The sequence below is a fragment of the Pseudomassariella vexata genome (genome assembly GCF_002105095.1).
Source record: "Pseudomassariella vexata strain CBS 129021 chromosome Unknown BCR38scaffold_9, whole genome shotgun sequence".
In the NCBI taxonomy this organism is placed as follows: Eukaryota; Fungi; Ascomycota; class Sordariomycetes; order Amphisphaeriales; family Pseudomassariaceae; genus Pseudomassariella; species Pseudomassariella vexata.
The window spans coordinates 1,437,459-1,453,748 of record NW_024467964.1 but is presented as its reverse complement, the minus strand read 5'-3'; the positions used below and the strand labels follow the sequence as shown (position 1 = coordinate 1,453,748).

The following is a 16,290-nucleotide window of genomic DNA, read 5'->3' as shown; positions in this document are numbered from 1 at the left end:
ATGAAGGTTTTGATGATAATTTGGAGACTGAGGCTTGTGAGTTATAACGAAACTCAGCTTTACTATGCGATCTAAACATCCTCAATGCCTTCTACAAAGCACGTTGTATTGGAACTCAGCCAATGGGACAAAAGTTCTTCACGAAGTTTTCGAAGTGTTGACGAGGCTGTTCATCATCAACCTCATCTCCTCGATTTGGCGAGAGATGTCTAGATTCTTGTTTTGGAGACCCTGCAGACTGTCAATAACCTCTATCCACGACCGGTTAAAGTACAACTTCGTAAAGTTTTTGGCGTGCCCCCTCCCGCCCTTGGAATCTTCTTCGTGATCTAGTAGCCTCTTCAGCGTCACTTTCAGGCCACTTTGCGGCTCTCTGACTGATGAAACCATTGACTGTACCTCCGCGATGCGACTCGACTGACGCAGACGCACCCTAAGATGTGGCATCGACTTGGAGGCCTGCCCCGATTTCTGTTGATGCGCGGATCCTTGTGTTAACTGAAGATAGCTGAGTGTAATGGGAATGATGGCCGCTTTTAAGGCTTGGGACTTGACGCTCTTCCAGCAATCATGTCGTCTCCTGATAAGACTCCAGACAGTGATGATCAACGTTGTAAAGACCCAAGTTAATCTACCCATCTGCGACCACCCTGGTCTCCGGCCACCCATTCCCTACCAAAAGTCGGATATTTCAAGAATTGGTAAAGCGCTTAACCTTATAGATAATAATACGGAAACTTTTTTTAATCTCGCCTATTATACTGACCTATGAAATCCTACGGCTTATGAAGGCAGTGAAGTAACTTAGCTACTAAATATGAAAAGAAGGTAATAGGTCCTGGGCTCCTATAGACTCCCTTAGGCCGTACAGGTCTATGGTAAGTAGTAGAATCCGTATCATTTCTTCCTCCGTATATACTAAAGCCTTTCCCTCGCAGTCTATATCTTATTAGTATAGATACTAATATACGGAAACTTAATAACGTGGTTTATAAACGAGTCGCGTACTTTTTGCTAAAACACGCTCCCTTTACTTTTATAATATATCTCTGTACGACGAATTATAGTATTTAATTTGAAAGGATTGGAAAGAGAGAAGGATGGGGTTTTTGAGATTCATCGATAACTTCATCGAACAGCGTTAAATCATCAAACAGATTACGGCAATCGATTTTTCATAGGCGCTTACATCGGATAGTGACCTCGCATCGCTTGCAAATCGAGGGCGCAAAGCCATGGAGATGCCGATGGTAATTGACGGGGGGCGGGCGGGACTCCAACAGAGTGTTCACCACCCCCAAGCGAACGAAAGCGCCCACGCGCCGAGCGTGGAGCGTAGTGCCGACGAAAACGCAACAAAGAAGCAAATCGACAGCGAACGAGCGAGCGTCGAACGAAAGATTACCGACTTAGTACCTCCCGAGAAGATCGATATTATCCGGGCCTGAGCGCTATCCGGCCAGTCCTGAGTAGCCACCTTGTGATAGTCCTGCTGACTACTGGTTTCCCCGTCACCGTTGCCAGGTCTCTACGTGTATGCAGCGGCCATGGCGCGATAGTGGCCCGTAGGCGCTCTCTCGATTTTTCCAGCAGGCCGCAAAAGAGGATTACATGCTCTGCCGTCTCGGGGGCCTCTCCACAGCGGCATAACGGCGAGTACACACCGAAGGCTCCTATCTTAAATAAGAAAGCTGATAGTCCTATTTTTCCGGTCCTGATCTGGCATAGGGTAGACGCCTCCGGTCGGTTTAGGTCTGAGTACTTGCCCTGTTTCGGCATTCGCATCGAGGGGCCCTCCTGCTCCTCGGCGATAGCGCGTCGCTGGCGGTCGTGTTGTGCTGCCCCGGAGAGCCATCTCTTCTCCCAGTGGTCTAGGAGGGCGGCCGGGACTTCCTTCGCCTTGCCTATCCACTCGGAGCCCCTAGCCTCCTTCTCTATCGTGTACCCCGCTGGTCTGAGCGATTGTGACGTCCGCTTCCGTCTCGCCGGCGTGTCCTGTCGGAGTATGTGTGACGCTCTCGCGCTCGCGCTCCGAAGCAGGCTCCTTTTGCCGTTATTCCGTAGCCGTTCTTCAAATTTCGCCGCCCGGGCACTGAGATATAGGTCTAGTGGCGGGATAGCTGCCTCTATTTCTAGGTGTCGGACCGGTGTCGCTTTATAGGCGCCACAGACTATTCGGAGGCACTCATTCTGTATCCCGACTAGGCTCTTAGCTGGTCCCGCTGGTTCCTCGCTTATAGTGTGCCACGCAGCCGCCCCGAAGGTGATCGCGCTGCGAATAACCGACGTGTACAGTAGTCTCGCCCGTATGAGATCGCAGCCCCACGCCATGTTCACTAGCTTTGTTAGGTCTAGCTTCTGAGTCGCCATTTTTGATTTAACCCGTTCGGTATGGGCGTGCCACGTTAATTTGCGGTCAAACCAGACCCCTAGGAACCACCTTGCCGAGACCTTCGGCGTTACTGTAGCGTTTCCAAGACGGATACTCTGCGGGGAGGGGTCTCGGGTTCTAGTGAAGTGCATCAGCTCACTCTTGTCCGGAGCGAACTCCATCCCGTGCCTGGCGGCCCACCGTTGGCACGTAGCCCAAGCGTCCTCTAGTCGGCGGCAGGTCGTGCCCGTGTCTGTGCTCACGCTGAGTAGGTTCGTATCGTCCGCGAACCCTACGACTAAGAGTAGGGGGTGTTTCTCCGCTAGTTCCTCATATAGCGTCGAGATATATAGGATAAATAGTATCGGGGAGAGTGGCGACCCCTGGGGGACGCCAGCTCGTAGAGGGATCAGCTCTGACTCCTTACCGTCGAACCGGAGGCGTACTGTCCTATCCTCTACGAAGCTGTGTACCCATTCCTGAACCCACTCCGGGTAGCCCTTCCGGGCTAGTATAGAAATCAAACGCCTGTGGTTAACTGTGTCGAACGCCCCCTTAATATCAAGTTGTAGTAGTGTGGCGATCCCTCCGCGCCTCCAAGCTGTATAGGTTACGTCCTCGACTATACGTATCGCTAATTCGGTGGACCGCCCCTTTCGGTTACCCATTTGGCCGTTTGGTAGCAGACCGGCCGTCTCCGCGACGGTAGTGATACGCTGGCATATCACCGCCTCTATCGCCTTCCCTATCGTACTAAGCAGCGCTATCGGTCGCCAGCCGCTAGGGGTCTGCTTTTGGGCTGTCGTTTTGTTCGGCTTAGGGATAACGACTACCTTTGCCGAGCGGAGGCGCTCCGGGTAGTATCCTAGCCTAAAGCTTACGGTCGCTATATCCGCTAGGATCTCCCATAGGGGTTTACCACAGATTTTCAGTAGGCCCGTAGGGATCTGGTCATCGCCGGGGGCCTTCCAAGCCGCTGTCTTCTTGATAACAGCCTCGATGTCCTTCGCGTTTACCTCCTTAGGGACGTCCAGGTCTGGTCTCGTCCGTGGCGGGTTGTGATCGAGATCCGACAGGTCTATATCCGGGTCTGGGAAGAACCTCTCAGCTAGTAGCTTTGACTTCTCGTCGTGGGTGCGCGCTGTGGGTGCATCGCTTGCGTTCCGTCGAAGATCCGGCATCCCATGGGTGTCAGGGGGTGTCCAGCTCCGCAGCCTAGCCCATCTCTGTAGTGCCCAAAGGCTTTTATGATCCTTCGCCGTCCTCTCGAGTTTCTCATGCCAGCTCCGCGCCTGTGCCTCGCTGATTTCGAGCCGTTGTTTTTGGTTAGCTCTTAAGTATTCATCCCAGTTAGTCTGCGACCTCGCGTGGAGGTAATCTCGTCGTCGCCTCTTCGTCTCAGCGCAAGCCTTGCTGACCTGGGGGCACCACCACGGGGTCCCGGCGCCTCTACCAACAGTACGCCTAGGGGCCGCTACGTCGGCGATCTCTTGGAGGTTTTGGATGACCCAATCGACCGCCTGGTCTAGCTCCGTTCTCGTCTCAACCGGCAAATAGTTCATGAATCTCTGGCCCGACTCGGCTACGATTAGCCACTTATCTGCCATCGTCCAATTCCACCCCTCGGTGTTACGGCGGCCTTCATTCGCTGCCTCCTCGTTAGATATTACCCTGATTACTTGCGCCCTATGGTCCGATCCCTCTAGGCCCGGGTCCCCTTCGTAGTCTATTACGGTCCCCTTCGTCGCCCATGCAAGGTCGATAGTTGAGTCCCTTTGTCTGTGTCTTTGCCGTGTAATTTCCCCGAAAGGTGTGGCGAGTTCTAATTGCCACCGTCGCGCAAACTCTACCACATTCTCGCTACCCCGTGACGATCGTCCGTGTATGTCCCACAACGGGTGATGTGTATTGAAGTCCCCTACGAGGACCTGCTTCCCTTCCGGGGCTCACTAGGGAGGTCCCGGAGCGGGCTAATCCAGCGGCTTCCGGACTGGTTTGGTGAATAGATAGACCAGATGGTAAGGGCATCCGGGCCTGTTCCGAATGTGATACTGCTCCAGTCGGTACCCGTTTGGGGTCGTAGCGAGGCTACATCGTAGCGTTTATGGACGTATAGCGCGGCTCGGCCGCTACTATAGACTGCCTCGTATCTAGACGACCTTGGGCAGTAGATTGACTTCGTCTGTCGATTAATCCATGGCTCTTGTACCGCTATTATATCGTGACCGCCTGCCTTATCGCCGAAGGCGTTGCGTACCCACCGGCTATCCGTGGTCGCCGCCGAGGCCGCCGAGGCCGATTGTTTGAACGTTACCACGGTGTCGCCACTGCGTAGCCTGCGGGCCGCTACGGCGTCGGTGCTACCGCGTGCCTTATTCACTGCTCTGACGACTTCAGCCGCCGTCCTGTTCTTCATACTGGGGTCTTCCGTCCCTCGGATCACTATTTCTCTTTCCCTTCGCTGGGGTACAACGACCCGTTGCTGCCACACCGGAGCTCCGACGGGTTCCCTCCCTTGGGCCGTTCCCGAGGCGACTGAGGCCCAGGACCTGGTCGTAGGCATAGCTGCGCTTTTCACGGTGTCTTGTATCGTCTTTTGTACTGTAGTCGTAATCCCCTCGGCAAGTGCTCGGATTGCTGCTAGTACGTCGGCTGGTGTAGCGGATCGGTCTTCGCCCTGTTCCAGCGCCTTGCCGGCTAGCTTTAGCTCATGCCAGCGTTCCATTAAGCCTCCCATAACCTCGATCTTCTCGGAAGGTACTAAGTCGGTAATCTTTCGTTCGACGCTCGCTCGTTCGCTGTCGATTTGCTTCTTCGTTGCGTTTTCGTCGGCACTACGCTCCACGCTCGGCGCGTGGGCGCTTTCGTTCGCTTGGGGGTGGTGAACACTCTGTTGGAGTCCCGCCCGCCCCCCGTCAATTACCATCGGCATCTCCATGGCTTTCCGCCCTTGATTCGCAAGCGATACGAGGTCACTATCCGATGTAAGCGCCTATGAAGAATCGATTGCCGTAATATGTTTGATGATTTAACGCTGTTCGATGAAGTTATCGATGAATCTCAAAAACCTCCTCAATCCTTTTCCATGTAATAATAATAATCTTTATCATTAGTTTCTATTTCTATTAAATAAGTCCTTATATTATATCTAGTCCCTCCGTAAATACTATAGCGCCTTATACTAGTCTACTAGCACTTTATAGGACGACTACTTTCCCCTTCTTCCTCCTCTATAACCTTGATATTACCGCTCAAGGCCTATAAAATGTATATATTACCTATACTAAGTACTTATTTATATTAGATTTACTTAATCTTAATCCTACGGCACTTAGTTAGTATGTAGTTCGTCTTACGAAGCTCTTCGTTTACCCGACGTCATAATATACTCTTAGTCGGCGGGTGTAGTTGGTCACTTCGCTGGTAGATAAGTCCCGATTTGAGCCTCGCCCACTTGGGTCGGTGACGAGTCGCGGGTTCGAATCCCGCAGCTGACACACAAGGGGGTTTAGTCAACCCTTACGGCGTGCGCCCACCTTGTTGACTTCGCCTACCTAGCGATAATAGGGAGATTGGTGCAGTTTAGGATTACGAGCATCCTAGCCAGTCGACCGTCAAGCACTACGTCGGCGGAATATAACTCGACAGCCGGTCCAGAATTCGAATCGTTAATCCGACCCCTTATCGGACCTCGCCTATCCGATAACGCTCGTCGGCGAACCCGTCCCCTCACGATAGAAGGCGCGCAGCACGCCCTCTCGCCGCGATTCTTGCGAGTGTCTAGACCATGTTACGGTCTATCCACTTGAGCGTATGGTTGAGATGTATACGCTCGACGAGAACCCCAATTAGCAGATACTACGACTTGTCGCGACAAAAGATAGTCGAGCATCTTCTGCACATCAGCAGCATCCCACCCCTGAGGACGTTTACCACACTTATCGGTAGTTCAGGCAGGGGTTGTAGCACAGACTTAGGGAGGGACAGGAGGTTTAGTAGTCGTTTGGCTACAAGTTTACCTGTATAACCGCCCGACGCGGTTTAAGGGCCCGCTATATCATCTATAGCCCCTTAAGGGAGTATTTGTAGAGGTACCGAGGGTTAACACCTACGGCGTATTTAATATTATTATTGTATAAGTTAATTCAACCACAACGCCTATCATCAATTGAAACTACTCAGAATCGTTATCTTCAGACGTCTCTACATCATTTCCACAAGTGCGCGCATTATGCCCGGGCTCGCCGCAGATTCTACAGCGCCGTACACGCGCAATTCGCCGCCTCGTACGACCACCAATTTGACGAAATTCGTCATGTAACTGCCCATCAAACTCTCGTTGAGACTGTAGGTCCTGTCCAGCTTGTATACGAAGTGACCCTCTATCGGTTTGTGATTGGGCTTCGGTTGGGTTGTTCGGAGTCTTTGATTCCCAAGGGACGGGGAGACCAGCCGAGCTACCCGGAGGTGTTGGCGTATGTAATTTCACATCGGGCTGTGATATGACATAATCTGCATCGTACGGAACTATCCCTACCACTCGGAAACCTCCTTGGATATTTGAAACCGTGAAAGTTGCGTTGTACGCGTTTAAAAACGCCGGTAAAAAGTCTTCTTTCGAGATATGACTTATATGTGCTCGCATGAGATCTTTGATTTCTTTTCCGTACGCTCTTTTTAACCAGCAAAAACAACCAACATCAAGAGGCTGGAGCTTATGCGACGAATGAGGAGGCATAAAAAGCGTGACGATATTGTTAGCTTTGCAATATACCTCGAAATCGGTCGAGTGATGGCTTTCGTGACCGTCGAGGATCAATAGGCGATGAGTACCTTTCGTACGAGACTTGGTGTGATGATCGATGTGTTTTATCCAATCTTCGCCTCTCTCGTTCGTAGTCCAGCCATTTTTAGTAACTGCGATAACCCAATCAGGCGGTAATGGGCTGTTTTCGTACCATGACGAGAGGTGGGTTTTGCCGGCGAAAATGATGTACGGAGGGAGGGCATAACCGGACGACCCAACGCCTTGAATAACTGTAACCCATTCCCGATTTCCTTGCTGGGCTGCTCTAGGCCTTCCGCGCCGATCAGAAGTCGTCACGACCATTTCGGACGAGATTTGGCCCATCACAGAACCGGTCTCGTCGAAGTTGTAGATATCCTCCTCCTGGATCGCGTATTTCGCAATTGTATTCCGTACCAGGTCAAACCACGCGCGATATTATTATAGCGAGTAAGAAGACTAAGGGAGTCTCTAGACCATACTCTCTATTTAGTAACGAATATATTAGGGCTATGGTGGATAAGTGGCTCATCGTAGCCGAATCAAGCCAGAGATTTATGAATTATTTGCCGGTTGAGACGATAACGGAGTTGGACCAGGCTGTTGACTGGGTTATCCGGAACCTCCAAGAGATCGCCGACGTGGCGGTCCCGAGACGCACCGTTGGCCGAGGCGCTGGGGTCCCGTGGTGGTGCCCGCAGGTTAGCAAGGCTTGCGCTGAGACGAAGAGACGACGGCGGGACTACCTCCAGGCAAGGTCGCAGACCAACTGGGACGAATATACAAGAGCCGGCCAAAAACAACGGCTCGAAATCAGCGAAGCGCAGACGCGTAACTGGCACGAGAAGCTCGAAGGGACGGCGAAGGATCACAAAAGCCTGTGGGCACTGCAGAGGTGGGCTAGGCTACGGAGCTGGGCCCCCCCTGAGGCCCACGGCTTGCCAGATCTCCGGAGGGACGCCGGCGACACGCTTACAGCACGTACACATGATGAAAAGGCAAAATTACTAGCTGAGAGGTTCTTCCCAGACCCGCGTATAGATCTATCAGACCTCGATCGCGGCCTATTACAGACGAGACCAGAGCTGAACGTCCCTAGGGAGGTGATCACAATGGATATCGAGTCTATCATCAAAGGAACGGCTGCTTGGAAGGCTCCCGGCGACGACCTGATCCCCACTGGCCTGCTAAAGGCCTGCGGTGAACCCCTATGGGAGATCCTAGCGGATCTGGCAACAGCTAGCTTTAGGCTGGGGTACTACCCGGAGCGCTTCCGCTCAGCGAGGGTGGTTGTTATCCCTAAGCCTAATAAAACGACAGATCAGAAGCAGACCCCTGGTGGCTGGCGCCCCATTGCCCTGCTTAGCACGGTAGGGAAGGTAATAGAGACGGCGATGAGCCAGCGTATCACCAAAGTAGCTGAGGCGGCCGGCCTACTACCAAACGGCCAAATGGGTAACCGCGCTGGGAGGTCCACCGAACTGGCAATACGTATAGTTGAGGACGTGGTCTATACGGCGTGGAGACGCGGGGGCATCGCCTCGCTGCTCCAGCTAGACATCAAGGGGGCATTCGATACGGTCAATTACAGACGGCTGATTTCCATATTAGCCCGGAAAGACTACCCGGAGTGGGTTCAGGAGTGGGTACGCAGCTTCGTGGAGGATAGGACGGTACGCCTCCGGTTCGATGGCAAGGAGTCAGAGCCAATCCCCCTACGAGCTGGCGTCCCCCAGGGGTCACCGCTATCCCCGATACTGTTTATATTATACATTTCAACGCTGTACGAGGAGCTAGCGGAGCAGCACCCACTACTTTTAGCAGTCGGGTTCGCGGACGACACGAACCTGCTAAGCGTCGGCACCGATCCAGACACGACCTGCCGCCGGTTGGAGGGCGCATGGGCTACGTGTCAGCGGTGGGCAGTGACGCACGGAATGGAGTTCGCTCCTGACAAGAGTGAGCTCATGCACTTTACTAGGGCCCGAGAGCCCTTGCCGCAAAGTATTCGCCTTGGGGACGCCACAGTGTCGCCGGTAGTCTCAGCGAGGTTCCTAGGAGTCTGGTTCGACCGCAAACTGACGTGGCACGCCCATGTTGAGCATGTTAAAACAAAAATGGCAACTCAAAAGCTAGCCCTGACAAAGCTAGTCAATATGTCGTGGGGCTGCGATCTTATACGGGCGAGGCTGTTATATACGGTGGTTATCCGTAGCGCGATCGCCTTCGGGGCGACTGCGTGGCATACTATAAGTGAGGAACCGGCAGGGCCAGCTAAGAGCCTGATGGGGATACAGAACGAGTGCCTCCGGGTAGTCTGTGGCGCCCACAAAGCGACGCCGGTTCGCCACCTGGAAGCAGAAGCAGCAATCCCGCCACTAGACCTCTATCTTAGTGCCCGGGCTGCTAAGTTTGAAGAACGGCTACGGCTTAGCGGGAAGAGAAATCTGCTTCGCAGCGCGAGCGCTAAAGCGTCACATATACTCCGGCAGGATAGGCCGGCGAAGAGGAAGCCGGCGTCGCAGCTACTCCGACCGGCAGGGTACACTATGGAGAAGGAGGCCCGGGGCTCCGAGTGGATGAGTGAGGAAAAGGAGGTCCCGGCTGCCCTCCTCGGCCACTGGAGGAAGAGATGGCTCACCAGAGCAGAGCATCACGATCGCCAGCGACGCGCTATCGCTGAGGAACTGGAGGGCCCTTCGATGCAGATACCGAAAGGGGGCAAGTATTTCGGCCTGAACCGACTGGAAGCGTCTACGCTGTGCCAGATCAGGACGGGAAAATAGAACTAGCAGCCTTCTTATTCAAGACAGGGGCTTTTGGCGTGTACTCGCCGCTATGCCGCTGTGGCGACGCCCCTGAGACGGCAGAGCACGTAATCCTCTTTTGCGGGCTGTTGGAAGGACCGAGGGAACGATTACGGGCCGCTATCGCACCACGGCCACTATACTCTCGCAGAGACCTCGCAACTGCAACAGGAGAACCAGTAGTTAGTGGAACTATTGTAAGGTGGCTGCTAGGGACGGGTCGGACAGCTTCAAGGCCCAGGGAGCATCGATCTTCTCAGGGGGGACTTTGTTGGTAGGTTGAGAACCAACGTAGTATGGTAGTGAACGCAACGCAGTCGCCAATAGGGCGAACCGACGACGCAGCGTATGTATTTAGTCCAGCCATTAGGGCACGGTTTGACATACGGGAGTACTAGTAGAGGTACCGGGGGCTTCGAGCCTACGGCGTATTTAATAATAATAATAATATTAGGGCTAACTAAGTCGCCTAAGCTTCATCTAGTCGAAATAAATGATAGGCCTAACTCTCACTATTATCTCGATAAAGAGGGGAGAGGGGAACTATCATACTTCTAAGGCTACTTTTTAACACCTTAACTAGTCTAAGTACGCTTTAGAGGTCACTTCTCAAACCCTTCTTACTCGGAGTCTTTTCTACTAATCTTTTAGAGTAGCGAGTATTACTTTAATTAGCTATATTAATAAAATTAACGATCGGAGAAGAATTATGTTAGGAAAAGAATACATAAAGTACCCCACAAGCAAGTTGGCCACTTTTTCTTGGCACCGTATGAATAACTTCAATAATTTAACTAAACTAAAGAATAATAATTCAAACTAATCGGAATACTCTTCCTCGTACGTATCTTTATCATTCTCACAAGTACGAGCATTATGTCCGGGCTCTCCGCAGATCCTACAGCGCCGTCGGCGTGGTTCGGCCGGTCTCGTACGACGACGACTTACACGTATATCATCCTGTAGCTGCTGTGCAATATCCCGTTGAGACTGTAAATCCTGAGCGTCTCGTAAACTAAGAGATCCTCCATCTTCTGGCTGTCGATTTTTAGTCCTTTGACCACGGCTTAGCTCTTGATTGGCCTTCCGAAGTGTAGTAACCTCATCCTCAAGTAAAACTAACCGATGCATAACAGCCGTCGCACCACGTGAACATTGGTCAATAGCGGTAAGTATTGTCGTCGGGGAGCTATACTGATGCTGTACGATTCTGTTTTAACGTATTCAGACTGGGATTGCGCCTCGGTTGGCTTATTTGGAGTCTTTGATTCCCAGATTAAGGGGGCGCCAGACGAGCTCCCAGGAGGTGTAGGCGTATGTAGCTTAATATCCAGCTGTGAAATCACAAAATGTCAAACCGTGCCCTAATGGCTGGACTAAATACATACGCTGCTACGTAGTTTGGCTCTATTAGCGACTGCGTTACGTCCGCCGCAATACTATGTTAGTTCTCACCCTATCAACAAAGTACCCCTGAGAAGATCGATATTATCCGGGCGTGAGCGCTATCCGGCCAGTCCTGAGTAGCCACCTTGTGATAGTCCCGCTGACTGCTGGGTTCCCCGTCGCCGTCGCCAGGTTTCTACGTGTGTGTAGCGGCCATAGCTAATATATTAAAATAAAATTTGACTTAAATGTCACGAAACCTATAATAGTCTAGCTGCGTAAACCACTAAAGAGTCTGTAAGGGTTTGTGCTAGTAAGTAAGTCCTGCTGCGGAGTCCTCAAGAAATAATACCGGGGTCTCACGTATGGAGTATAGTACTTTGGGGTAACTGAAGTAGGGTAACTGGGAATAGAGTCGTCAAGGCAGTTTGCCTCACCAATGGGTTAGATTGATGCTTAGATTGATCACTGAAGTAGAGACTGTCTATCTATGAAATGCCTGGGAGTCCTGTCCCTTATATATCCATTCCCTCCTTCACTGATAACTGGGGGCCATTAGATCCTTCATGGATACTATTGGTCCTAGCTGGATATGTTGGATCATTCCATATCCAAATGATCCACCCTTGTAAGTCACGTGACTTGTGATCCTTGCACTAGCTGGCTCCTCCTGCAGCTAGCCACTCCTGTGTGACTTTCTCCTCCTTCTTTGTCCTGTATCCACTGGGCCTGCCATCAGGCCTGTTGCGTTGGTTAGAATCGTAGATTCGTAACAATTCAGTTGTTATATTACGTACTAACGCGAACTCCGCCAAAATAACTCTTAAATCTTTATTCTTAGCCCTTTAATATCTATATGTACGAGTAAGATAAGTTTCTAGCTGCGGGTTTAGTCTATAAATCACCTCGGTTAGTACTTACTAATAGGCTTACTACCGTGAGACTTAAGTAGAAGATTAGCTATATCTTTAATACTATCGAGTCTAACAGGTATCTCTGCGAATCTAGATCGAGTTCTTACTTGGTAATAGCTATCTCTTTAATATTAACTATTTTCTGTCTTCCGTGCATATAGCTAGGTTAAGAAACGTAGTATTAGGGTAGTCGCGCTAATAGGACCGAATTGCATATACGCCGCTATAGTAACTACGTAAATACCGGTTATAATACGCGAACTTATAATAAAGATATATCATCATTATTATTATTATTACATGCTGCTAGTATAATATATATGCTAGAGATTCTATTATATTTTGAGCGGTTTTTGAGATTTATCGATAACTTCATCGAACAGCGTTAAATCATCAAACATATTACGGCAATCGATTCTTCATAGGCGCTTACATCGGATAGTGACCTCGTATCGCTTGCGAATCAAGGGCGCAAAGCCATGGAGATGCCGATGGTAATTGACGGGGGGCGGGCGGGACTCCAACAGAGTGTTCACCACCCCCAAGCGAACGAAAGCGCCCACGCGCCGAGCGTGGAGCGTAGTGCCGACGAAAACGCAACGAAGAAGCAAATCGACAGCGAACGAGCGAGCGTCGAACGAAAGATTACCGACTTAGTACCTTCCGAGAAGATCGAGGTTATGGGAGGCTTAATGGAACGCTGGCATGAGCTAAAGCTAGCCGGCAAGGCGCTGGAACAGGGCGAAGACCGATCCGCTACACCAGCCGACGTACTAGCAGCAATCCGAGCACTTGCCGAGGGGATTACGACTACAGTACAAAAGACGATACAAGACACCGTGAAAAGCGCAGCTATGCCTACGACCAGGTCCTGGGCCTCAGTCGCCTCGGGAACGGCCCAAGGGAGGGAACCCGTCGGAGCTCCGGTGTGGCAGCAACGGGTCGTTGTACCCCAGCGAAGGGAAAGAGAAATAGTGATCCGAGGGACGGAAGACCCCAGTATGAAGAACAGGACGGCGGCTGAAGTCGTCAAAGCAGTGAATAAGGCACGCGGTAGCACCGACGCCGTAGCGGCCCGCAGGCTACGCAGTGGCGACACCGTGGTAACGTTCAAACAATCGGCCTCGGCGGCCTCGGCGGCGACCACGGATAGCCGGTGGGTACGCAACGCCTTCGGCGATAAGGCAGGCGGTCACGATATAATAGCGGTACAAGAGCCATGGATTAATCGACAGACGAAGTCAATCTACTGCCCAAGGTCGTCTAGATACGAGGCAGTCTATAGTAGCGGCCGAGCCGCGCTATACGTCCATAAACGCTACGATGTAGCCTCGCTACGACCCCAAACGGGTACCGACTGGAGCAGTATCACATTCGGAACAGGCCCGGATGCCCTTACCATCTGGTCTATCTATTCACCAAACCAGTCCGGAAGCCGCTGGATTAGCCCGCTCCGGGACCTCCCTAGTGAGCCCCGGAAGGGAAGCAGGTCCTCGTAGGGGACTTCAATACACATCACCCGTTGTGGGACATACACGGACGATCGTCACGGGGTAGCGAGAATGTGGTAGAGTTTGCGCGACGGTGGCAATTAGAACTCGCCACACCTTTCGGGGAAATTACACGGCAAAGACACAGACAAAGGGACTCAACTATCGACCTTGCATGGGCGACGAAGGGGACCGTAATAGACTACGAAGGGGACCCGGGCCTAGAGGGATCGGACCATAGGGCGCAAGTAATCAGGGTAATATCTAACGAGGAGGCAGCGAATGAAGGCCGCCGTAACACCGAGGGGTGGAATTGGACGATGGCAGATAAGTGGCTAATCGTAGCCGAGTCGGGCCAGAGATTCATGAACTATTTGCCGGTTGAGACGAGAACGGAGCTAGACCAGGCGGTCGATTGGGTCATCCAAAACCTCCAAGAGATCGCCGACGTAGCGGCCCCTAGGCGTACTGTTGGTAGAGGCGCCGGGACCCCGTGGTGGTGCCCCCAGGTCAGCAAGGCTTGCGCTGAGACGAAGAGGCGACGACGAGATTACCTCCACGCGAGGTCGCAGACTAACTGGGATGAATACTTAAGAGCTAACCAAAAACAACGGCTCGAAATCAGCGAGGCACAGGCGCGGAGCTGGCATGAGAAACTCGAGAGGACGGCGAAGGATCATAAAAGCCTTTGGGCACTACAGAGATGGGCTAGGCTGCGGAGCTGGACACCCCCTGACACCCATGGGATGCCGGATCTTCGACGGAACGCAAGCGATGCACCCACAGCGCGCACCCACGACGAGAAGTCAAAGCTACTAGCTGAGAGGTTCTTCCCAGACCCGGATATAGACCTGTCGGATCTCGATCACAACCCGCCACGGACGAGACCAGACCTGGACGTCCCTAAGGAGGTAAACGCGAAGGACATCGAGGCTGTTATCAAGAAGACAGCGGCTTGGAAGGCCCCCGGCGATGACCAGATCCCTACGGGCCTACTGAAAATCTGTGGTAAACCCCTATGGGAGATCCTAGCGGATATAGCGACCGTAAGCTTTAGGCTAGGATACTACCCGGAGCGCCTCCGCTCGGCAAAGGTAGTCGTTATCCCTAAGCCGAACAAAACGACAGCCCAAAAGCAGACCCCTAGCGGCTGGCGACCGATAGCGCTGCTTAGTACGATAGGGAAGGCGATAGAGGCGGTGATATGCCAGCGTATCACTACCGTCGCGGAGACGGCCGGTCTGCTACCAAACGGCCAAATGGGTAACCGAAAGGGGCGGTCCACCGAATTAGCGATACGTATAGTCGAGGACGTAACCTATACAGCTTGGAGGCGCGGAGGGATCGCCACACTACTACAACTTGATATTAAGGGGGCGTTCGACACAGTTAACCACAGGCGTTTGATTTCTATACTAGCCCGGAAGGGCTACCCGGAGTGGGTTCAGGAATGGGTACACAGCTTCGTAGAGGATAGGACAGTACGCCTCCGGTTCGACGGTAAGGAGTCAGAGCTGATCCCTCTACGAGCTGGCGTCCCCCAGGGGTCGCCACTCTCCCCGATACTATTTATCCTATATATCTCGACGCTATATGAGGAACTAGCGGAGAAACACCCCCTACTCTTAGTCGTAGGGTTCGCGGACGATACGAACCTACTCAGCGTGAGCACAGACACGGGCACGACCTGCCGCCGACTAGAGGACGCTTGGGCTACGTGCCAACGGTGGGCCGCCAGGCACGGGATGGAGTTCGCTCCGGACAAGAGTGAGCTGATGCACTTCACTAGAACCCGAGACCCCTCCCCGCAGAGTATCCGTCTTGGAAACGCTACAGTAACGCCGAAGGTCTCGGCAAGGTGGTTCCTAGGGGTCTGGTTTGACCGCAAATTAACGTGGCACGCCCATACCGAACGGGTTAAATCAAAAATGGCGACTCAGAAGCTAGACCTAACAAAGCTAGTGAACATGGCGTGGGGCTGCGATCTCATACGGGCGAGACTACTGTACACGTCGGTTATTCGCAGCGCGATCACCTTCGGGGCGGCTGCGTGGCACACTATAAGCGAGGAACCAGCGGGACCAGCTAAGAGCCTAGTCGGGATACAGAATGAGTGCCTCCGAATAGTCTGTGGCGCCTATAAAGCGACACCGGTCCGACACCTAGAAATAGAGGCAGCTATCCCGCCACTAGACCTATATCTCAGTGCCCGGGCGGCGAAATTTGAAGAACGGCTACGGAATAACGGCAAAAGGAGCCTGCTTCGGAGCGCGAGCGCGAGAGCGTCACACATACTCCGACAGGACACGCCGGCGAGACGGAAGCGGACGTCACAATCGCTCAGACCAGCGGGGTACACGATAGAGAAGGAGGCTAGGGGCTCCGAGTGGATAGGCAAGGCGAAGGAAGTCCCGGCCGCCCTCCTAGACCACTGGGAGAAGAGATGGCTCTCCGGGGCAGCACAACACGACCGCCAGCGACGCGCTATCGCCGAGGAGCAGGAGGGCCCCTCGATGCGAATGCCGAAACAGGGCAA

The 16,290-nt window shown here is 52.7% G+C and overlaps 1 protein-coding gene across 1 annotated transcript; it reads right to left on the bottom strand.

Moving 5' to 3' along the window:
• Window positions 1–138: 138 nt before the first annotated feature.
• BCR38DRAFT_410870 (uncharacterized protein) lies at window positions 139–669 on the bottom strand (the record flags this gene model as incomplete). Its single annotated transcript, XM_040858519.1, has 1 exon — window positions 139–669. One exon carries the CDS (start codon window positions 667–669, stop codon window positions 139–141), a length of 531 nt encoding a protein of 176 aa, XP_040714295.1.
• Between the last annotated feature and the right edge of the window lie 15,621 nt (window positions 670–16,290).